This window comes from Rhynchophorus ferrugineus, unplaced genomic scaffold (genome assembly GCF_030347505.1).
Source record: "Rhynchophorus ferrugineus isolate W39M unplaced genomic scaffold, kcgeb_rfMv2 rfM4, whole genome shotgun sequence".
In the NCBI taxonomy this organism is placed as follows: domain Eukaryota; kingdom Metazoa; phylum Arthropoda; class Insecta; order Coleoptera; family Curculionidae; genus Rhynchophorus; species Rhynchophorus ferrugineus.
Window position 1 is genome coordinate 50,539,268 of NW_027472583.1, and position 22,674 is coordinate 50,561,941.

A 22,674-nucleotide genomic window follows, 5' to 3' on the forward strand; every position below is an offset into this window, starting at 1 on the left:
CCGAGAAAAACGTCTGAATAAAAGTCATTTCTGCATCTAATAGTACGGGTGATAAAAAATTGATTTAATTCCAAAATCCCAAGCAAAAAAATCATGTTTATACCATAAATCGACGCGAAACTCCTGACCTGATCATGCTCTGTATCTCATGGGATCAGGATAGTATCGTATGTTATGAACTACTCAAACCTGAAGTGGCAGTTAAAACTGATCAATCATTCAGAAATATGCTGAAATACGTCATACGGTGATTTTGCAACTTAACATAACAGCATACAACAAAACCAAGTCAAATAAGTGTTGAAATCACTTGGATGGATGGTTTCACCCGAGTACGTAGTCGTATCAATGGAACACACATTTTCAGAGCAGCACTCTCAAAGAAAAAACTGTTCTTTTGGAATGGTATCCATAGTTCGCCTGAAAGATGAACAAAATGTAAAGAAACAAATGGCCAATACATTAGATAAATATATTTTTAGTATTCACTGAAATATACTATACATATACTGAACACAGTAAATAAGAAAGAAATTAGTTTAAATTGTTGAAACAGTTGTATCATCATTGCCGTACTATTTTTGCAAAGTATTTTATCAATCAATACAAAAAATTATTCAATATTACACCTTTTATTAATGCTACTTTTTAATTCGGATTAGAAAACTGATTCAAAATCTCTACAATTATTAGACATAGACATTTGAATTGCTTGTTCATATTGACTGTCGATATCAATAGAATAATTCATGTATTTTACCATCTACTAAATGTGTTCTGCTGATTAAAATAAAATAAAATAAAACGATTTCGGCGCCATCTATTATCATATCCTCTTATTATGTCCACTATGCCTTTTATTGTTATATGAAGATTTACTTTGAAAAAATATTTAAAACAATACTCTTTAAAAAATCGACTTTTAATTAATTTATCCCAAATTCTTTGTATTTAACTATCGGAGGATATATTTTAAAACCTTAATCGCGTAAAATAATTCACTCGGTCGCCATAGCCACACCAAACAATGATTTAGGGAACGTCAGTATCTGCCAGTACGTCGTAGATCAAAGAAACATTATAACAAAATAAAAGCAACAGAAAATAGTGAAAAACGGATTACAATAAACAAAATGCCCTCCAATAAAGGTGCTAGAGCGCCAAAAATAGGGGTATGCAATCAAAGATTTTTATACTGCGCGATTAAATTAATACTATTTATTCGTTGATTGTTCTTCATACACTGTTCACATTGTTCCTCACAACACTAACATAAATCACTGTTCATTTGTGTAGAGAAAGACCACGAAAGTATCAGAAGCAGTCGATGAACTGGAGGAATGGAGGAAAGGAAAGCAGTTATTAAAACCCAAAGATCAATTGGAACTCAGCGAAGCAGTAAGTACAAAACTTTTTAATTCAAAATAACTTTGGCCAAAGAAAATTAAAAACATCATTATTTGTTTATAAACCGCAAACGTATTTAACGTAGAACTTCATTTAAAGCCAAGCCCATTTCATTATTTTTGCGTAAAGCATTTTTGCCTTGACTAAAATGAACTTATTCCACATGCTTTATTCATATTCCTTCCAATTTAAAATATTCGTAATAGATCATTTTTTTATGGTCAGTGACAATTCGATGCAAGAATAAATTTCTTGTTTTACAGCTCTATCATTCTAATTATAACTAATTATCTGATGTATGTTTAATTTTACCCTCTTGGTACATTTTATTCTTACAGCAGCTCCCTGGAGTACACTCCTAGCTGATCTTCAAGCACAAGGGCATACCTGTGAAGGAATTAGCTGATAAACTCGACAAAGACACTATTACAAATAGTCCACAAGTTTTAAATACATCATATTATAAAGATCTTTCCCCATTTTTAGATATTAAGAGAGATAGCCTGATGAATGCAGTGCTTGAATGTGACCTGCTGGAAAATAAAACTAACCACTAAGAAAGACTTTTTTTCCCTGCTATCTCCTTAAAATAAGATGTTTAGAAATTGAATTAAACAGGCCTTGATTGCTCGCTGGCAATTTACCTATTCCTTACTAATAGATTCAACTGAGATACTTCTGTGTCCCAACTGTGAACAACCAATCCCTCCCTTATTTTAACGAAAGGCCGAAATTATTAACTGCCAGATGGTCATGGATTGTCAGATTTATTGAGGAATGAGTTCTTGCCTCAAAACCTGTCTAAATTTTTGTCTTGTACATAGCTTCATTTTACTTTATGTTTGATTTAAGATAGCTTTATTTATACACATTTTTATTATTTACTTAATTATTTATTTGTTTATATAGATATTTTATTGTCCAAGTTTGGTTATTGAGTTTATTTAATTATTTTTACATTCTTAGCATTACAACCGCTAATTGACAAATATCATCAAGTAATCAATGGAATGTAGCTGTTAAACACCACAGTAGTATATTCATGCCACGTAATTTCTCAAACTCATATCAGCTCCAATTATAATTGCATATAAAGTCTGAAACTTTAGTCATAAAATATAATCTTTGGTAGGAATTAAAAGAAATCATAGCGAAGCAGTTATCAACGACTAATGCACAATCACCGGACAACTTGGTGGAGTTTAGTTACGCTCAAGGTGCGTTTATGTCCATGCCACCTCCAGGAAACACCGTCGTAGTCTACGAAACAATCGGTACCGCCCTGCACAAAGACACGGAAGAAGCAAAATTCCAACTGCTTGAACAAGGAATAGACCGTACGTAACATTATTGTTTTATTAAAGTTTTCACATATGAATATTTTAATATATCCAATATTGTAAAAGTGGTTCAAACTTTCATCAAAAATCAAACTTTTCTCGTATACTGGCTTTAACTTCTATAAAAATGATAAGTTAATTATGAAAATCCTTTTTAATAGGTAAAAAATAAATATAATAAAATATTCTATTGCTTTACTCTTGCTTGGTAACTGAACATCGTTGAACCGTCTAGCAGTAAAGTCTTGAAGTATACCAGCGTATCCAAGACTGCATGTTTAAATCCAGTGAAAATGGATGTAGTGACAAAATACTATATATAAAATGCAACATATATCAACCAACCAAATACGTGTTATTTTGACTTGCGTATCCTATTAACTAGGCTACAAGAAAAGAAGTAAGATGTAGTGTATGATCAACAAATTGAACACATGCGCACTAAAATAAACTGAGTAACAATTCAATTTAGTTTGGTTATGCGTGACATTTTTATTAGAACCATATTTCTTTGAGAAATAAATTTAGTTAACGTCATTGTTTACATTATTATTTAAACTATTTCTCTATGAAATACAATTCGTCATAATGGGATTACGATTATTAATAATTTAGGACGATTAATGGAATTGATAGTTGAAAAATTTTTAAACCACAAAATAAAATCATACTTGTATCAATTGATACTTATTATATTGCTAAAATTTACTAATGTGCGCTTTTTCTACACTAAACAAATTAAAATAATATAAATTAAAGTTTTTAACCGAGCTATTGAAAACATTAATTAGAATAAAAAAATGATATGATATCTAATCTGTAGATATAACTTGTATGTCTGAATGTATCTTGTATGACTTTTATAACATCTTTCATGTGGTAGTGTCTATGTATTTTTGATATTCCAAATATGTACAATATTGTAACACAACAATGTCAGTATTCATTTCTTATATATTTTTATCAAATGTGCATGCTTACACGTCATGTTTTTAATAACTACCTTGAACGATGAGATGTGTGAATTACCTGGTCCTGGTAATTTTTGATGATATTGTCACCCCTAAAATATATTATAATTTTTGTACATATTTTAAGTTTTTCAACAAATTTATTACTTGTAATAAATAGTATACTAACAGTTACTTAATAAGATTACTATAATATATATATTCATTAACTCAATTTGTCCTCTCAGCTCACATTTAAATTTTTAATTTTCTCTATTGCCAATAAAAATGGTAGTGTTATGACTAGAGTAAACTATTTTTTTTTTAAATTTGATAGAATTTTTCCAATAATATATAACAAACTAATAAGTAAGTGAAGACATAGAATTAGAGAAAAAATGCAGCATTAGCGATTAATGAACATAACTACATGTAGGTATCGAAACACATACAGTACTTCCAATAAAACAATCAATACACGTCACAGATTATGTTGAATAGCTGCCAAATACAGTTCATAAAAATGTTTATAAAAATTCGTTTTAGACTCGGAACGGATATTTCCTTCTCATTTTATCCTAGTTAAAAAGAAACAGAATATTGCTTGATGAGTCTGAACTTGTAACGAAATCAATCTATAAAATTCGATACGTATATTGGTACTGGTCGACCCTGCAGTCGAATGTGTACAAAATTTTCCAAGACTTTAGTGTTATAGTGATAGATTAGAATAGAGGTTGTAGAGAGGCCAATAAATTTTGATGACGTGGATGGGCTGTTTTGTTGGATATAGTCTATATACGGAGAAATAACCAATCATATACTCCATAATTTTTGATTCCTACTTGTATATCTAAACTAGTGTCCGATAACCAAAAGATCTTCTCGATATGCCCAAATAATATTACGATTCTAATATTGACTTACTGATACTAATGTAAATACTGACAAATCAAAAGGATATATAGTCACTTTTCTTATCTACACATTTGTACCAATAGTGCTCTGGTTTATGAATTCATATATTCAACATTAATGTATTTTTTGTCTAGGAATCGTACTGATTTATTAGCGTTATTTTTCACTAAAATACACGACAGATGGCTTGACTGATCCTGCAGTAACCAAGGCGATATGTTTGTGATTGTCTATAATTGTTATTAATTGTTCATGAGGTAAAACGGTAGGCTTAATGCCGAGGACCGGGACTCGAAATCCGTGTTACGCAAGAGTTAGGCAAACAAACTCTAGTTAACAAAAAGGAGACTCTAAAATATAGAAAAAGATATATAATTAAATGGTAATGTAGCAAGAAGAATATTTGAACTTAAATTACACATGTGGGCTCCATAAGACAAATACTCATGTATACGTGACGTATTAGTTTCAGCGAGAAAACAAATTAATTCTAGCTTAATTGCTTATTAATTCCAGTATTTGATAGACACCGTAATACTGTTAGTACTGTAGCTGTTATGCTGTTATAATGAAGTAGCTTTAATGAAAATCTTTAATATTTATAATTATGATTGAAAAGAAATGTATATATATATATATATATATATATATATATATATATATATATATATATATATATATATATATATATATATATATATATATATATATATATATGTATATCTTATCAAAATTGTATTAGCAGAATATATATGAACATTAAAACAAAATAAAACCATAGCTTCCACATATGGAGTCTCAGACGATGAAGAAGAGGAAGAAGCTAAGCCGGAACCTCCACAGAAACCCGCCGAGGGTGAGGCGGAGGGCGAGGCCGCCGAACAGGATGACGAAAACAAAGAGGAAGAAGCTGACGACGACGTGTCCAGGGTGGAGAAGCCCGACGACGAAGGCGAGGGCGAGGGGGAAGGCGATGCCGAGCCGGAAACAAAAGTAGAAACGTCGAAAGCACCGCCAAAAGGCGGAAAACCAAGAAAACTTACTAACCAATTCAATTTCTGCGAGAGAGCTGCGCTAACCTACAATAATCCAACCAGGGTAACATTGAAACTGTTCAAACTTTGTTTTATGAATCATAATTTTTTTTCTACGATAGTCCCAAGAAACTCAAACGGTGCCGCCTCCGATGGCCACATTTTCAGCGAACGTGCTACAGTGGGTCATTTATGACGGCTATCAGAAGGACTTCGAGGCTCAGCAGTTGGAAAAAGAGCTGGAACGCGAACGGAAAGAGAAGGAGAAGGCGCCGGTGTCTAAGCATCAGCCCCAGAGGAAGACGCCAGGGCGGTCCCAATTAAGTGAGGCTGTTCAGGGTCGAGTATTGGAGTGCTGGAGGGTCTTGGAACGGATGATCAATCAAAATACATATGACGACATCGCTAAAGGTAACTACTAGACAGTGAACTAATATTAGTGAATTCGCAATTGATTAGACATCTTACGAGGTATCGTATCAAACATTTAAGTAACTCTATGAACCGAACTAAACGGAAAGAACTACATTATTGAATGAATAAGAAGTCAGCAAAATAAAATTTGCCAAATATTATACTTATATTTTGTTATAAGTCATCAAGTTGTATTAGAAACTTAATAAATTTTGTCTACCGAGAAAAACATATGTAAATAAAACTAAGCTTTAAGTTAAAATGAATTGGAAGCACCAGTTAAACGAAACCATCATGGAATTTCAGTTTTGAACTGAATTTTCGCTTAATGAAAAATGGTAGTGGTATGAGTAGAAACACAATAAATTAACCAAAGTATGAGAATAATTGGCTTCAAAATACACAAAATACACCAACCTTTAAATTTTTGCATAAAAAATGTTAATGACGAAGACTTACTCCACTTGTATTCACCAAGTGTTGTCGGCATCATTACGTCCATCACTTCATTGACCATCTAAGCATCATCATGAACCTAAGTGAGAATCATTTTTACAATTGAGCATTGTATTTATAAGAAAAACCTAAACATTCATTTAAAGCACGGTTATTATAACTAAGTGAAATTATCCGTTATTATTTTAATCAGCTATATCTTTTGGTAAAAATGCGAAATAATAGAAATGCGAAAAAATTAAATTTTCAGTTAATTTTGAAATTTCGGTACCTAAAATAATAGAAATAATACTCCTTCGTATTATTGAATTATTCAATGTACCCGGAGACTAATCGTGATACATTTAAAATAAAATTTTCGACAATCACTGCTTTTATTTATGATTTAGAGAAATTTGATGCTGAAGCTCATCAAACACTCCCAGAAGCTTCAACAATCTAAATATAGTAATTTTGATGGAGGACCAACAGTTTCCATACATTTACACGATATGGGAAAGATCCAAAAAGAGAGTAAATAGATACCAATAGACACAAATTGAATGAAAAATAATTTCTAACCATTTCGAAATCGCAGTTGCGTTGCTTGTCTGGCAAAAAAAGAATTTTGAATGGCCTATTGCGACGCGATAAAAGTGGATCTAGTAAAACAATCCCAAAAGTCACGGGTTAGCCCAAAAGTTGCCATCTACATCGACATCAATCGCACAGTGTTTCGAAATGTTAACGAAGTGCATCACCATATTGCTCGAAAAATGAGAGAAAGTTGTAGATAATAATAGAACATATTTTGACTAATATATATTGTACCAATTTTGTAAAGAAAATATTGAATAAGTACAACTGGCTATTAATCGAAAAACTATTTGGTCAATTATGAGCAAGCCTTGTTCCGTGCGTCCAAAACCACAATAAACCAAAGACGACATGACCAGATTGACATAATGACTTTAAAATAGAATGTAATGAAGAGATATCCGAATCAGGGGAAAGGGCGGTTGCGGCATGATATAAAGTTTAATCTTTGACGAAAAACTTGACAGAAATGAATAATGTGTGCGGTGTAAAGCTTCATTATTGTCATTATAACAAATTAACAAGAGTTATCATTTACTTCAGTCTCTTCTAATATTCCTTGCTGACAATTTGGTCTATCGAAAGAAACTCTGAGCATATAATACCACTATTCTTAAGTCTCACTGATCACAGAACTAATATAATACATAATACAATCGAAATTATATAAATTAAAGAAATAATTCTAAATGGCCTGATAAGAATAGGAATTTTTCAGTTTTTTTTTACTTAAATTGCTAAAAAGAATGATTAAAGCATGTGTACATATTGTTTGAGACAAAAATCAAGAAGAATTTTTAGATTCTAATTAAATAAAGTTCGTTCTTCAGAACGACAATGATTGATGTGATTTTACATGCTATTTTATATATTACTAACAAATTTAACCATAGATTACAGATATTGGGATGATCCTTCTGACGAGTTTAGAGAAGACGAAGGCACACTACTACCTTTGTGGAAATTTACATATGACAGAACCAAGAAAAACACTATTACGGACCTGGAGTGGAATCCTTACTACTACGACCTCTTCGCAGTTTGCTTTGGATTCTGTAAGTACAGCAATAATGTTATTACAAATATTGGGTTTAAGTTCTATATAAGTACATATTTTCATATGCCGAATACATTCAAATAAATGAAAAAAATGCAGTGATTGCTTCACATAAAATCACATATGAACACTATCAGAAGAAATTCCAAAGTATCATTGTATGAGATTTTTTAGGCATTTTTAGAGTAACTTTCTTTAAAACTTCTTCAGTGGGTCGAGATGTGTTTTATCTTTAAAATAAAATTCACTATTTTTCAATATATTCAAATGCCAAAACAATAATCTATAGCCATGATATATAATAGATTTTTCTTAGTACTTTCGATAAAAGTAACAACTCGCAATAAGCCATGTTATTACAGTAAAAACACAATAAACTCTGTAGACAGAAAATTACATTACGTTGAAAATAAAGACCACAAATTTAAATATTTATAAAAATAGGTCGCCCAGTAAGACCGTTTCGTAACTTTTAAAGTTTCATGAATTTCATTCAACAACCTCTAGTTATATAAGTTACTATGACATATCCAAATGTAACTATGTCATACTCTCAAACTTAGACATTATACTATTATTAAGCGTATAGGAACTATATCCTGTTATTATTTAATTTTCGTCAATATATATAAAAACAAAACATATGATCATCATCAAACTAAACACAACCGTCTTTCTATTTACGTGCTTTATTATAATATTATATGCAAGCTATATACAAGCACGTTTTGCATAAGAGAAGAGAAAAAACAGGAAAAGCATGTTTTTATATGTTAATTTTCACAATTTTAATACAATTCACAATATTTTTTTTTTATTTTCCTGCTTATATCCAAAATCATACGGATATTATTTGGACTCTGAAATACGCAACATATAATTATCCGTATGAGACCCAGTACGCACCTATCATTATATATATATATATATATATATATATATATATATATATATATATATATATTTGTTTATTTATTTATTTATTATATACAGCTGACCATTGAGAACGTATCGATTAATAAATAATGCCAACAATTTGTTTTTAAGATTAAAATTAAAAACTAAATGTATATTTAGGAGAACTTAGTCTTTACAATAGTCTTCGGTTCTTACTTAGTCTTTACAATAGTAATGTTTATATATTAATAAATAGTGTTTTTCTTAAATTCAAAATAAACCTTTATATTACAGATTGGACAGAGAAGCTTGTTAATCTGAATTTAAATAGGCAAAAAAAACTCTTATCACTTATTATTTTTTATTTTCGAGTTGTGATAACATACTTTCATATTTCTTTCTACTTTCATACTAAATTTTCCAATTTTTTTTTCGTTCATATCTAGCAACAAAGCAAATACATTATCTTATTATCATTACAAATAATGTAAAATGTTTAAACTTCCTACGGCATCATACTATTTATAATTTTTTTTACTGTAAGTTTCTTTATTGCTTTATATTCCCAACAATACTAGAATAACCCGTAACACAACTTTTTAAAAACATTCCATAATAATTAAAAAAAAAACAATGCTTGGGTATATACAACTGATTTCTATGTATTTTAGTATACTGAAAGCGAAAATTGTATACAAAAATTCCACGACATATTTGACAGTCGTTTTTGCTACAATTCAATTCGAAAGAAGCATTAAACCATTTCAGCTTCACAATTCCTGTAGGTCATTTCCTACACCTCAAAGAATCCTACAAAAACTTAGAATTTCTTCTTCGTAAATTAAAACATGAAGACCATGGTTAAAAAGTGTGCAGCGATTTTAAAATATTGTGCATGTTGCTTGATCAACAAGTTGGATTTACCAAATTCCCAATCATAGACTGGGCAAATCACTAGACCAAAAAGAGTTGGCCGCTAAAAAAGGCTTAAAGTTACTAAAGGTTTAAGGTTGCTGAAAAGAATATCCTTCAAGAAACATTGGTACCACCACATAAATGTGTTTTACTGCCACTGCACATAAAGGTGGGATTGATGAAGCTGAACAATTACTTCCCAAAGATGGAGATTGCTTCAAGCATGTAGTTTCAAAGTTTCCAATCCTCCCAGAAATAAAGGTGTTTTTGTCGGTCTATATATTAGACAGCTTATTGCTGGAATATAATTCATTATCACCACAATGAATCCTCAAAAAAATGGGTGGATTGTTTTTAAGAAGGTCATGTAGAAATTGTTAGGCAGTCATAGAGGCTCTAATTATATACAAATCGTCAAGTGAATACTAAAAGTATTTCAAGTTTTAAATTACCTAATTAGTCTAAAATTCCTTCATTTAACCTCGACTACCTTGAGTACATACTTGGGAGTGCGAGAGAAGAGCAAAGTGAGCGATTTCCCCTGGACAATATTGAAGAAAAGGTACCATGAAAAATGAAGCTTGTCAAACTGATATCATTGACTATTGCTATTTGACGCTTCTGAGAGACCTTTCCGATTCACAAAAACAAACGAAAATGTACAAAAAAATGTTATGTATGCTAGTGAACGTATATTAGAAAAAAATATGTATCGTTAATGATTTGTGAATAAAATGATATTCTACTACTCTCTTTTACTTTAATGTACTAACTCGTTTAACATAGTTACTCGAATTGTCAAGAAACTTTTCATCATATAACACTCTCTTTCAGATTTTACAAACACACACACACACAAAAACATAAATATTATGCCACAAAACCTAAAACAGCTCTTACAAACAGTGAACTGGTTATCTTTGTATGGTTGTTTTTTATTTTATTTAATTTTATGTATTTATAGTACATATTGTATATAAAATTATATTATATTCATTTCTCCATATGAACTTTATCTCACACTCCTTCATGCGAACAATATTCTTAAAAAGTGCTGAAAAGTTTTCACGTATGCCGTATGGATATGAATGAATAGATAAATGAATACCAATATAGTTTAATCAACGTTTCAGTGGACTTTATGAAGCCGACACCAGAGGGCGCCGTGTGCATGTTCACTTTGAAGAACCCATCTTTCCCCGATTACATATGCATGACGGAGTCGGGAGTGATGTGCGTAGATACCCATCCGCGCTACCCCTACATGGTAGTCGTGGGACTGTACGATGGGAGCGTGCAAGTTTTCAACGTCTACGCCAACTGCAAAGAACCGGCCTTCCGCAGCAACAACGTGACCAACAAACACAAAGGTATTATTTGGGAGGTAAATAAGGAGAGTAAGGGTAATTGGGTGCAAAGTAGTCTTATGTAAACTATTTTTGACTGACGATTAACACTTGAATCACTCACATCTCAGGTGAAATGGGCCCCAGATCTTCCAGATGGCGAGCTGAATTTCTTTTCGGTAGCGGCAGACGGAAAAATTAACAACTGGGTCCTTATGCAAAATGAACTCTCGGTTACCACTATTATTACCTTATACCTTGATAAGGAAACAGTACCTGGACCGGATGGGACTCAATTGAGAGTAAAAGGTATGCACGTTTCATAACATATGTATTAAGACATTTTCTGATTCTTGATTCTCTAAATGAAAACAACAGAGATATCCCTTACAAAGTGTCACTATCACTGTCATCAATAGTTTCACTGCCACAAAAGATAACTTTTTTTGGATCTCAAATATTTATGAGCTTAATTTGAAGAAAGTTGAGTACTGATTAGAAATACCGGTCACTATTATAAAACCACAATAAAGACCTATAATTTATTGAAGATTGAAGTATAATGATATATATGTCAAATAAGATATAACTATGTGCTAACATAGTCACATGGTAAGTTCGAATATTATTTTCATTGTGGAGTTGAAATATATAGAGTTTCGCATTTGTTATTATTTAGTCACAAATCTAGTACGCGAGAACTTTCTTTACATTTATTATTAATAATGGCATAGTAACAATGTGTTCGTGATAAACTCAAAAACGAAAGGTGTAAGTGTCGTAGGTTATGATTTATTGATCTTTTGTATAAATCTGTTGAAATATAACGATAATTGTTGAAAATGTTGGAAAACGCCAAGCCGTCTACTCATTTTAATATTTTTTATTGCTATAGATATTGTATAGGTATAATGACAAAAAAACCTTTAGTGAATCCGAAATATATTAAGAAAATAATATTCAATACAATCGTGAAATAAGTCAAAGTATTTTTCTATTTATAACACTAATATCTTGACCTTGTACCTTTCTGACAATATACTGATTCCTTGGTGAACATTTCGAAAATTTGTGAAAGCAATGGAAAGCGACTGAGCAATGACTGTCAAAGAGCTTTTTAAGACAACACATAAACCAGAAACGACAACGAAAAGACCGATTTTTTCTAATCAATTTAAAAAAGTATTTAAACCATTCGCGTCCGAAATATCCGTAAATAAGGAAAACGATTTAGCTTACTCTCTTAATACTCCATTTCAGATAGTGTTAAAGATATCGATCAGTACTTTATCCTGTTTGTAACCGCTTCCTAGCTTCTAGCGTATTTGGAATATTGAAAACCTTTGTAGTTGACCATTGTCTAGTGGAAAAGGTGATTGGTATATGCAGTATACTTTGAAAGTAGGCGTGGCATACATGCTACCTTAAATACTTCGAACCGAGGTGTTCTAAACTATCCAAATCGATAAAATTCCTATCCCCTGGTTCTATAAGGTCATCATATTTCGGTCTCCAATTAGACAGCAGGTTCCAATGGTCAGCCCAAATCCAGTACGCTATTTACAAAAGCAATGGCAAGTACAATCCGAGTTTCACGAATACGCTCAGTGTAAGGTTCTCCTTAGGCGCCTTAGAACATGATAATCTGATCAAATCCCTATATATCCACAAACACCGGTAGCTAAACCAACTACAACAATCCCAGTCGTAACCCAGGGTCTCTGTCGCCCGCAAAACACTCTCTATCCCGAACCCGAAGCGACATCAGCAAAAGACTTTATCGTTTTAACTGGTCATTCTGGAATAAGAAAATAAAAATGTTTTAAATTCTGTGTCACTTCGTCAGTCTTTCAAGTGCGTTAAACTCACAATTCGTCATAATTCAACAGGTGGGGGTAACTATGGATAGAAAGGCCCATAGGAAAGATCTCCTCAGTTCACTTAACTTGTAGTTAATGTACATAAATTAATTAGAATACATTGAAGTGTTTCATTGATTCACAAGAAAGTCTAGTTGAAATCGTCAATTGTGAGCAACCGAGGCACAGAGTGAATGAGCAACAAAATAAAAGGAATCCAACGACAGTCTACTACTAGAGCTATCGAACAGGTGGCAAACGAAAGAAATAATTAGCTGATTAGTCCAGCTAGTTTTTTTTCTCATTAACAAATAGATCTACCATATGAAAAATGTACTACTGGGGAAGTAAATCAAACAATAATGAATGAAATGTATCTTAAAAAATATTCAGGATGTGGTCTAATAACTGGAAATATTTTACAAAAACTCTCAGAAAAAGTGTTTCAACTTAATAACACTTATATATTTTGCCATGCTATGTTTGGTTTCCATAACAAAGACGATAAAATGAAAGCAAACAAGTTCACAGATTAATCAATCAAATAAATACAAACTTAAACGATAAAAAATATTGCTCGGCTACATTTCTCTACATATCTAAAAAGTATAGCACATTAGGCTACAAGTTTAATTGAAAAAGTGTCTGCCCTATCTGCATTTCCAGTTACTGAAGTCATACCTCACCAAGAGACATTTTGCTGTTAAAAATGGTGACATATATATTGAACTACATCGAATATATTCAGGTATTTCACAGGACAGTATCCTTTGTCCATTGTTATATATCCTGTATAAAGCTTATGTAGACATATAAACCTCAGAAACCACTACTGTGTTGACTATAGAGCGATTTTTACATCTCACAACAATATTCATTTGTGGTTGAAAATATACAAAGAAAAGATGTAGTATTAAGGCAAATAAGATAAAATCTACTCAAGAGATATGAGCCTGCGTAGAAGGACTAAATGTTAATAACCACGAACTCCAGCGACCAGATAATGTTAAATATCTGGGAAGGCAACTGGATCGACGCTTAACTTGGAAGAAACATATGCTAATAAAGCGTAAGCAACTTGGGCTTAAATTGAGCCTTAAATAACAAGGTATAAGTCAATTCTTAAACCTATATGATATAGAATAAGAATAGGCAAGTATAAGTATAAGAGGTATAAGTGATCTTCTACATTTCATTTTATAATATAAATCCTATCAAATACTTATTGTCCATTGGGCAAATTGTGTAGTGCTAAGAGAATAATTATAAACCGTTAAGCTGTAGCCCCATTCCAGATAAACACTATTTGATAAAAAAGACCGTAAAATATATCAAACTAATTATATTGTCAGTGTATCAATATTAATTCTATACTAATTGTATGCCTTATTATCTCCTAGGTTGCGCATCATGTGTTAAACTTCATCCCAAAAATCCACTTATTTACTTGGTGGGGACTGAGGAAGGGCAGATATACAAATGCAGCACAGCCTACAGTTCGATGTTCTTGTTAACCTACAATGCCCATCAAATGCCGATTGCTAGAATAGATTTTAACAAATACAACACAGATATCTTTATATCGTGTAGTGGAGACTGGAGAATTAAAATATGGGAAGATAACAGATTGTAAGTAAATATAATTCAATATGTAATATACTAGGTGTACAGAAAAATCATTACCGGTTTTTTCGGATTTTTTTAATTTAAAGTATTAGCCATTTGATTTCATAGCTCTTGCCCACGTTTCTAGCAATTTATGGATGTCAAGTGTTTTCAGTGCTTCCTTACCCGGTTTAGCTTTGTGAGGTGCGTTATCGTGCTGTAAAATCACTTTATCGTGTCTTCGGACGCATTCTGGATTTCTTCGATCAATACAAAGTTTAAATTATTGTTCAAATCATTTGTTCACTTGATGCATGCCCGATTTTTCAAGCAGAATCAGCTAAATACCCCGGAATATATATCAATGGTAGATCAAGACTCAAAGTCAAGCAACTGTACTGGTTAGTCGGAAGATACTTGACTAAAATCAAAGAGACTGGTTTATCAGTCGATTATAAAGCCTATTTAGACCCAACGGGTGCAAATATGGAGTTGCAATAAAACATCAAAGCAACTATTAATCCAACGTATCTAAAGCAAAGTTAGTTAATTACCAATGCTAATCGCTATGTAACCAATGAAGAACTGCACGATGACCTGGGAATCAAATGGATACAAGAAGTGATTCAAGATTTCGCCCTAAAACATGAAATAAGGTTGCTAAATCAGAGCAACTTGGAAGCAATACAGCTACTAGACAACGCACAGGAAATCAGAAGATTAAAGTGAACCAAACCTTAGACCCTAGAACCCTAGAACAGAACAATAGTAATCAATTAATTTGTAAATTATGATTGTACTAAGGGTATCTAATGTTACATATAATTAATAAAAAAATAATTTATCGTCGGTAGCGATCACTATTAACTGTTTCACCAGATTTCACATGTATAGCTTTGAATCATGATGTCTTGAATCTTGATGTCAGTAGAACACAATGACATATGTGTCAAGTCGTAACATTGCATTCTTAAGCCTAGCCACCTTGAAAAATCGGTAATGACTTCAGGTACATCTGGTAGAAGAAGACAGAATAATAATTAACATATTTTCTTTAGAGAACCACTGTTTGTCTTCGACGTAGGCGACAGAGTGGGCGACGTCAAATGGGCACCGTATTCATCCACCGTCTTTGCGGCGGTCACCACCGAGGGCAAGGTGTACGTCTTCGATCTCAACGTTAACAAATACAAACCGATTTGCGTACAAGCCATCGTGTCGAAAAGAAGGAATAAACTGACCAGGTTATCTTTCAACCCCAAGCTACCAATCCTGATAGTCGGCGATGATAAGTAAGTATCGCCTAATATTATACATGTACTTACACTGATACAAAATATGAGATAGTTGTTATGTGTTTCTGTTTCTCATTTCTTCTTCATACTAGTATATTTTTTTGTACAAATGAAACGCAAAAATTATGTTTTCGACATTCATCATCATATTCCAACTTTCGAGGCTTGAACTGAATGAATATTGGATGTATTTTCACAAAATATAAATATTATGAATCAATTTGGATCGCTACTAAATTTTTCAATGAAAATAATGTTAGACTCGTACCAAGTAATTTTTATGAATATAAATAAATAAGGAGTAATGTAATTTAAACTGTTAATTGTTATTAAATAACGAGAGCTAGACTTTATCATCCTATTGGATCAACATTTATTTGTCCGCATGTACATCCATTATAAGTACTAGTTTCAAAAATCTACTGCACCTGCTGAAATGAATATAATATTCGATGCACACTGTTACATCCATGATATCATTGAATATCTTCTCCGATACGGTAACCCTATTCACCAGATTTAAATCTCAATTTAAATTTTATGCACAAGTTCTAAAATGGACCGATGGCTGGATCGCTACTAAATCAACATCGTTCTTCCGACATAATATCGCCATGTTGTTGTTGAAAGAAGTTGTAGAAATTATATAACATAATCTCTACCAAGTTTTTTCAATAAATGCTTTTATAATGTAATATAAAAGCTTTTATAATAGAATACTAGTACACGAATTGCCATTGAACATAGAGTCTTAAAAAGAGATGAGTGAGTAGTTCTAAACCTGAGCTAAGAAATAGGTTCAATAATTAAAAAATCCAAAAAGTTGACATATAGTCTATTCAAAGTCTTTTTGTACATACGTCGTGAAGATGTTTAATGTATTGCCTGCCGCAATTTGTAAATTCGTTTTGGAATCACACAATATTTTCTCTACCATTTTATTCTAGTTAAAAAGAGATACAATGCTGTCTGATTAGTTCGAACGCGTAAACGAATGAGCCTGTCAAAGTCGTCCTGTTGTCAGACGTATACAAAATTCTTGAAAGCAATAGTGATAAGAAGTTAAAACTCTAACCTATAAACTATTGTGGATATATAATCATAGAGAAATAGAGATTTAACTCCATAGGAAATTTTGGGGAAATGTTTCGCGACGTCCAACATCTAGATGTCGCTACTTTTAATTTATTACTTGCTTTAGTCGCTGCACTATAATACCCAGCGGGATTTGATTGGCTCAATTCGTTTCTATCAAGGGTGTGTAACTGTAATGGAAAGTAGTGGGGCAAAGTTTTGCTTAGTTCAATCATTGGCGGCGCTGACAACTTGAATTTGATTTGTTAGCTTAAAATAGTTATGTAGAAACCTGTAAGGAAAATATTTTGCTTTGATTGGTCTACCATTTCGCCTGATTACTTTGTGACGTCACATTTATTGGCCAATAGTATTTAAATGAAAATCAAATTTAATTTTTAAAATTAATTTATTAAAATAAAATCCTATACAAATATACATAAGTGTCAATAATATAAATATATATAAATAAAAAGCAAAAAAAACAATTATGAACTCTATTCTAGGCAAAATTAAAATATATATAATTCTTCTATAACGCCTTCCCATATTTGTTTAGTGCCATCAATTTTATGGGATCTATTAGAGTTCTAACTTATCTTGATATATTGAAGATAAACTTTAAATCCTTCCCTGTTGATATTGCATTAACTTCATTAAACCAAAAATACAATCACACCTCATAAAAACTTTTAAAATTTGGTCTTGAAAATCGTTATGGATTGTACAGTTGAAACACAAAAAATGTATGTGTTTTTAAAGATAGTTAGTTTTTAAAGTATTTAATGTGTGGAACTACTTAATATAGAATATAGACAAATATTGCATGTTGTCTCTTTTTCAGAAGTTTTGTTAAATAGCCTAAAATAAGACTAAAATACAATATTAGACTCTTGTTTTTCTCAGAGCAAAGTTCTTTGGAATTGAAAATATAGATTCAAATGGTGATTTAACAACTTCAGATGGTACTAGATCTCCCAGTTAAAAAAATAATACAAGTTATCTAACATGTTCATCTTCTTCACAATTTTCTCCGGGAGAATGATGTGAAAAAATTGAAGTGATGATGTGCCCTTTTAAAGATTTCTTGAACATACTAGGTGAAGGATGCTGTTTCTACCTCCATGACCTCTAATAGATCCAACAAAATCCTTTAAGCAATCTTGGTTAAGATTTGTTAAACAAATATAGTTATTTCTAAATTTAGACAAAACAGATTTCTTTAAGGTAATAAATCCCCTAAAAGTAGCAATTAAATTTTTAATTGATGGCACAGTAACAAATATTTTCTTAACAAGGCAATCAAAATTAAATATATAATAGCTCTACTATAAAATTATTGAATACTGATTGTTCTAAAAAGTTAAAGTATTACAAATATCTTAGGGATATTTTACAATTAAAAGTAGTATTTATTACTACTAATTATCCAGTTATCTTAATTATTACCTTCTTGTAGGACATCTTTATGTAGAGACATCACACTGACAGCATACGAATAACTTGGTAGATTAATTGAATTTTATTACTACTAACATCTTCATAAGTAGGTTTTGATTTTCTGTAAACAAACAATATATAAACAGACATGTAGTAGATAGATAATTTTATATGTACCTGATAAAAACAATGTTGGATATGCATTTACCCTAATACCTGTTCGTGAAGAAAGGGTAATTCTAAATTTTTCATTAAAATGTCCGTGACAGGCACCATGATGTTGATACATTTGCATTGTGGTTTATCCAGGTAACTTACTACTATTTACTTGATCAACCCATTTTTGGAAAGGAGCGAGATCATTCTTTGAGAAACGATGTCCGTAGTAGAATTTTACCCCGGTACACTACATCTTTTACTACACTGACGCATTGTCATCAATTTTTATATTATTACTCCATAATAATTAATGTAAAACAGGAAATATGCACAACATAAGACAAAGATTTCTTGATCTAAACAAAAACCAAAACTTTCAAACGACAAACTTAAAAATGGACGCCCATAGAAAATGCTGATTTCACACAATTTGATCGGCCAATCACGTTCCATGTTAGTGGCGGCACCAGGAATTTAAACTAGCCAATCACAATTTGCGATCGCAGCGCCACAGTTGATTGAACTAAACAAAACATTTCCCCAAGGACGCCTATACGGTGAAATTTCTATTTTTTCTATGGTTTCTATGGTACGTTTGTTTATATATTTTGAGCGCCATTTTCAGTATGGCTGGCATATGGATTAGTGTGTTTAGAGATTAAATTATTAGTTCATTACTATATATAAGTCGGTAGTACAAAAAGTAAAGTGAATTAGGAAATGTTGTGTACCCGGATGTACAGGTAGTAAAGAAATGCAGAATCGTTTTCATTCGAAGAAGCATTTTGCCTGTCATTAAAAAATGATGGATAATGTTAAAAATCCCAAACCGATTGGATTAAGTATCAAAGAAAGTGTATGATCGTTAGAGTATGTTTTGTTGTTGCAAATTGGGGTAAATTTATTCATATATATATAAATATCAAATATTTTTTTTTTATTTTAGAAAGGCTATGCAAATGGCTATATATTTTTCTTCTTGGATCAATAGTTACCGCTCAAATAAAATAATGGCTTCTGAATGCAAATCTATAAAAAGAGGATTAACCGATATTCAATACACGAGGAATTTTGATGTAAAATTTATTACCCAAGGAAGAACAAATTTGTTAAAGTGTCAGCAATTTAATAACTGCCTTGAGGGTTTCATTTCATTAAAGAAAATTAAGTGTAATGATTTAAATAAATGTATTTGCTTAAGGCTGGTTAACCAAGATAATTTGTTTTGGGTCTAGCTCATGGATTCAGCAATATACATCCTCGGCTAGTATGTTTTAGAAATCATTTGAAGCGCTGAACATAAGTTTTTTTTTTCATCTCATTAGCCTTTAGGTAATTGTGAAGAGGATGAATCTGATGGCTCTAAATATTTACATTCTATAATAACCGGGGATGAAATGAAAATACTGTCAGTAGGTCCTTGAGCTCTCTCTTTTATTTTATTCAGCGATTTTGCCACGTCGATAATATAACATTTTTGTGAAATGTTTAAAAAAAAGTAAATTTAAAACCCTTCAGTTATACATTCAATAATGATCTTTTCAGATAAAATATTAAAAGTAATAACAAGTTGCGCTATATAATTTTGAGTAAAACAGGTGAACATAATTTTAACAGGGGAAGATTCAAAGTTTGCTTTCAGTATAACAAATCAATAAGACAGAACTCTGATAGATCCTATTAAATTGATGGCACTAATAAATATGAAAAAGGAAAAAGACGGAAGAGATAAATAGATATATTAATTTTTATTTAAATTTCATTGGTCAATTAAACATGACGTCAAGGCTGTCACGTGCCAAACATTACTAATGAGCCAATCAAATGCCTTCACAGTAAAATATTTCTCTTACAGGTGCCTATAATAGAGATTTAAATTGACCAATCAAATTACTTGAACGGCCAATTATGGCGCCCTCTGGATGTTGGACAAAGCAAAACTTTTCGCCGGAGTCTCCTATTGAGTTACATCATTATTACTCTATGTGTATAATTAACTGTAGTTTATACATGTACTATAACGTTAACATAAATTATATTTGATAACATTTTTATTCAATTATTTTATTTAAATTAGAAGTTTGTTGTAAACACGTCACAAATTTAGATGACGTGTGTACAAATTAACTTTGAATAAACTATATCTATATAATCTATTACAAAGAAGCAAACATTCCATCAGTAAGAGTATGCTCCGATACTGCATTATGTAAAAAAAATTATGGTATTGCGCACTAGAAACATCATAACAATAAGTAATAAGAATTACAAAAACATTAGGAGGCAAATTTATAATTCAAACTTAAAATATTCGCAACATATCGGCGTACAGTTTCTTTTCTGCAGGAAATACCATTGATCAAACAGTAAGAAATCACGTGGTGTTAGTTCAAAGGAATTTGGGTATAAATCGATTATAGTAAGTCAAAATAATTAGACATTTTACGATATTTTTTCTTATCTTGATCTTAACTTTCATCTTACTTGTCTTAATATCCTAACGTCTTAACTTGGCCATTGGTTCCATAAAAACTTATCAAAATTAATATTATATCTGTGTTCCATATTAATTTTTCCAACGACACGGCAAATACACACACTGTAATTAACAATAGTTCCAAATCCAAGTATCTATCAATAGATATTAACAATGGAATATGCTTGTGGTTTTGGTGGTGTCACGCCATGGTCGATGAAACTTCAACGAATGTTAGAAGAGAAAGAAAGCGTAAAGTGCCACCTAATCGATAAATGCTATTTTAAAGAACTCTATTTACTATCCAACGCACCTTGCACATATGTAATATTTATATTTACAGGGGATGTGTCACCACACTGAAATTATCTCCCAATCTTCGGATTCCTTGCAAGGCACCAAAGAAACAACAACACTTAGATCAATGGACACTGCAGTGTATGAAACTAGATAAACTATTATCTTTAGTGAGAGAACCAGTAAACTTAACGTTACCCGAGGACACAGCTGAAAGTGAAGATTCTTAAAAAGCATAAAATAATCGTACAGTTTATACTCAGGCCAGAATACAAATTGTAACATATATATACATATAATATACAGTTTTACTAGTTTAATAAGTGTTAAAAGTCAATTAATCATTTTATTTAACCTCTCCAAATATGCATGCATTTCAGCAATCATCACCATCGTCAAAAATTTATTTGCCATAAAAAATAAAATATAACACATGGGCTCAAAAGTCCCGGACCTAACACATAGATGGTGTTAGTTCTATTGCAATTGTAAGATTGAACAGCATGGTACCAATCCACCAGCGTTGCCAACCTTTGAACTTGGTGTAGGTGAATACGTGGTAGCCTAAAGGGTTGTAGCGGTCGCTACACATTTGTAGCTTCCCGGCTATAAAAGACCACCACGACGACGTCTCACTCTCTTTTCTTTTCTCTACCCCCTTGTAACAGTACCACTTCTACAACGCTACCGTACATCCTTTACCTAACCTAATATCTTGTCCATTCTCCTTTCAACCGCATGTATCACTCAATATCGAAATAAAAAGTATTTATTCAACCAGTGTTTTCCGTTCTCGTGCCAAATCCTTCCACAAAATAGTAGTGAGTGTTCGGACAAACAATCGCATCGACAGCCACATATTCCGACCAATCAGACAAACATTCCTACAATTGGTTACCCCGACGTGATCGAAGTACCTAACAGATAAACCAGCTCAACAAAAGTCACTCAACAGGTGCTCGACACGTGCATGTAAGGATATGAGACTAATGCGATGTACGACGAACGTAGAAGCCCATCATGCATGACATCAATGCATGAACACCCTTGCTTCACGAAATGAGACACGTAATGCAGCACACTTAGAGGTACCCTAAAATAAATCAGAACGCACCTAGACGAACTACGTTCTGCTACTCCTTCGATGGCAGCTGATACC

General features: G+C 31.9%; 1 protein-coding gene across 1 annotated transcript; it reads left to right on the top strand.

Annotated features, from left to right (window-relative positions):
• Positions 1 to 1,047: 1,047 nt before the first annotated feature.
• On the top strand, positions 1,048 to 21,838 carry LOC143196545 (dynein intermediate chain 2, ciliary). The gene is made up of 11 exons (XM_076404292.1): positions 1,048 to 1,172; positions 1,297 to 1,398; positions 2,540 to 2,744; positions 5,397 to 5,713; positions 5,772 to 6,060; positions 7,989 to 8,150; positions 11,098 to 11,348; positions 11,442 to 11,619; positions 14,570 to 14,798; positions 15,833 to 16,066; positions 21,562 to 21,838. Exons 1-11 carry the CDS (start codon positions 1,134 to 1,136, stop codon positions 21,743 to 21,745), a joined length of 2,190 nt encoding a protein of 729 aa, XP_076260407.1. The 5' UTR covers positions 1,048 to 1,133; the 3' UTR covers positions 21,746 to 21,838.
• Positions 21,839 to 22,674: the final 836 nt, after the last annotated feature.

Coding starts and splice junctions, on each gene's coding strand:
- LOC143196545 (XM_076404292.1), top strand. CDS start 1,134: ATGCCCTCCAATAAAGGTGCTAGAGCGCCAAAAATAGGG. Junction 5,714..5,771: donor CCTACAATAATCCAACCAGG/GTAACATTGAAA, acceptor TTTCTACGATAG/TCCCAAGAAACTCAAACGGT. Junction 14,799..15,832: donor ATATGGGAAGATAACAGATT/GTAAGTAAATAT, acceptor TATTTTCTTTAG/AGAACCACTGTTTGTCTTCG.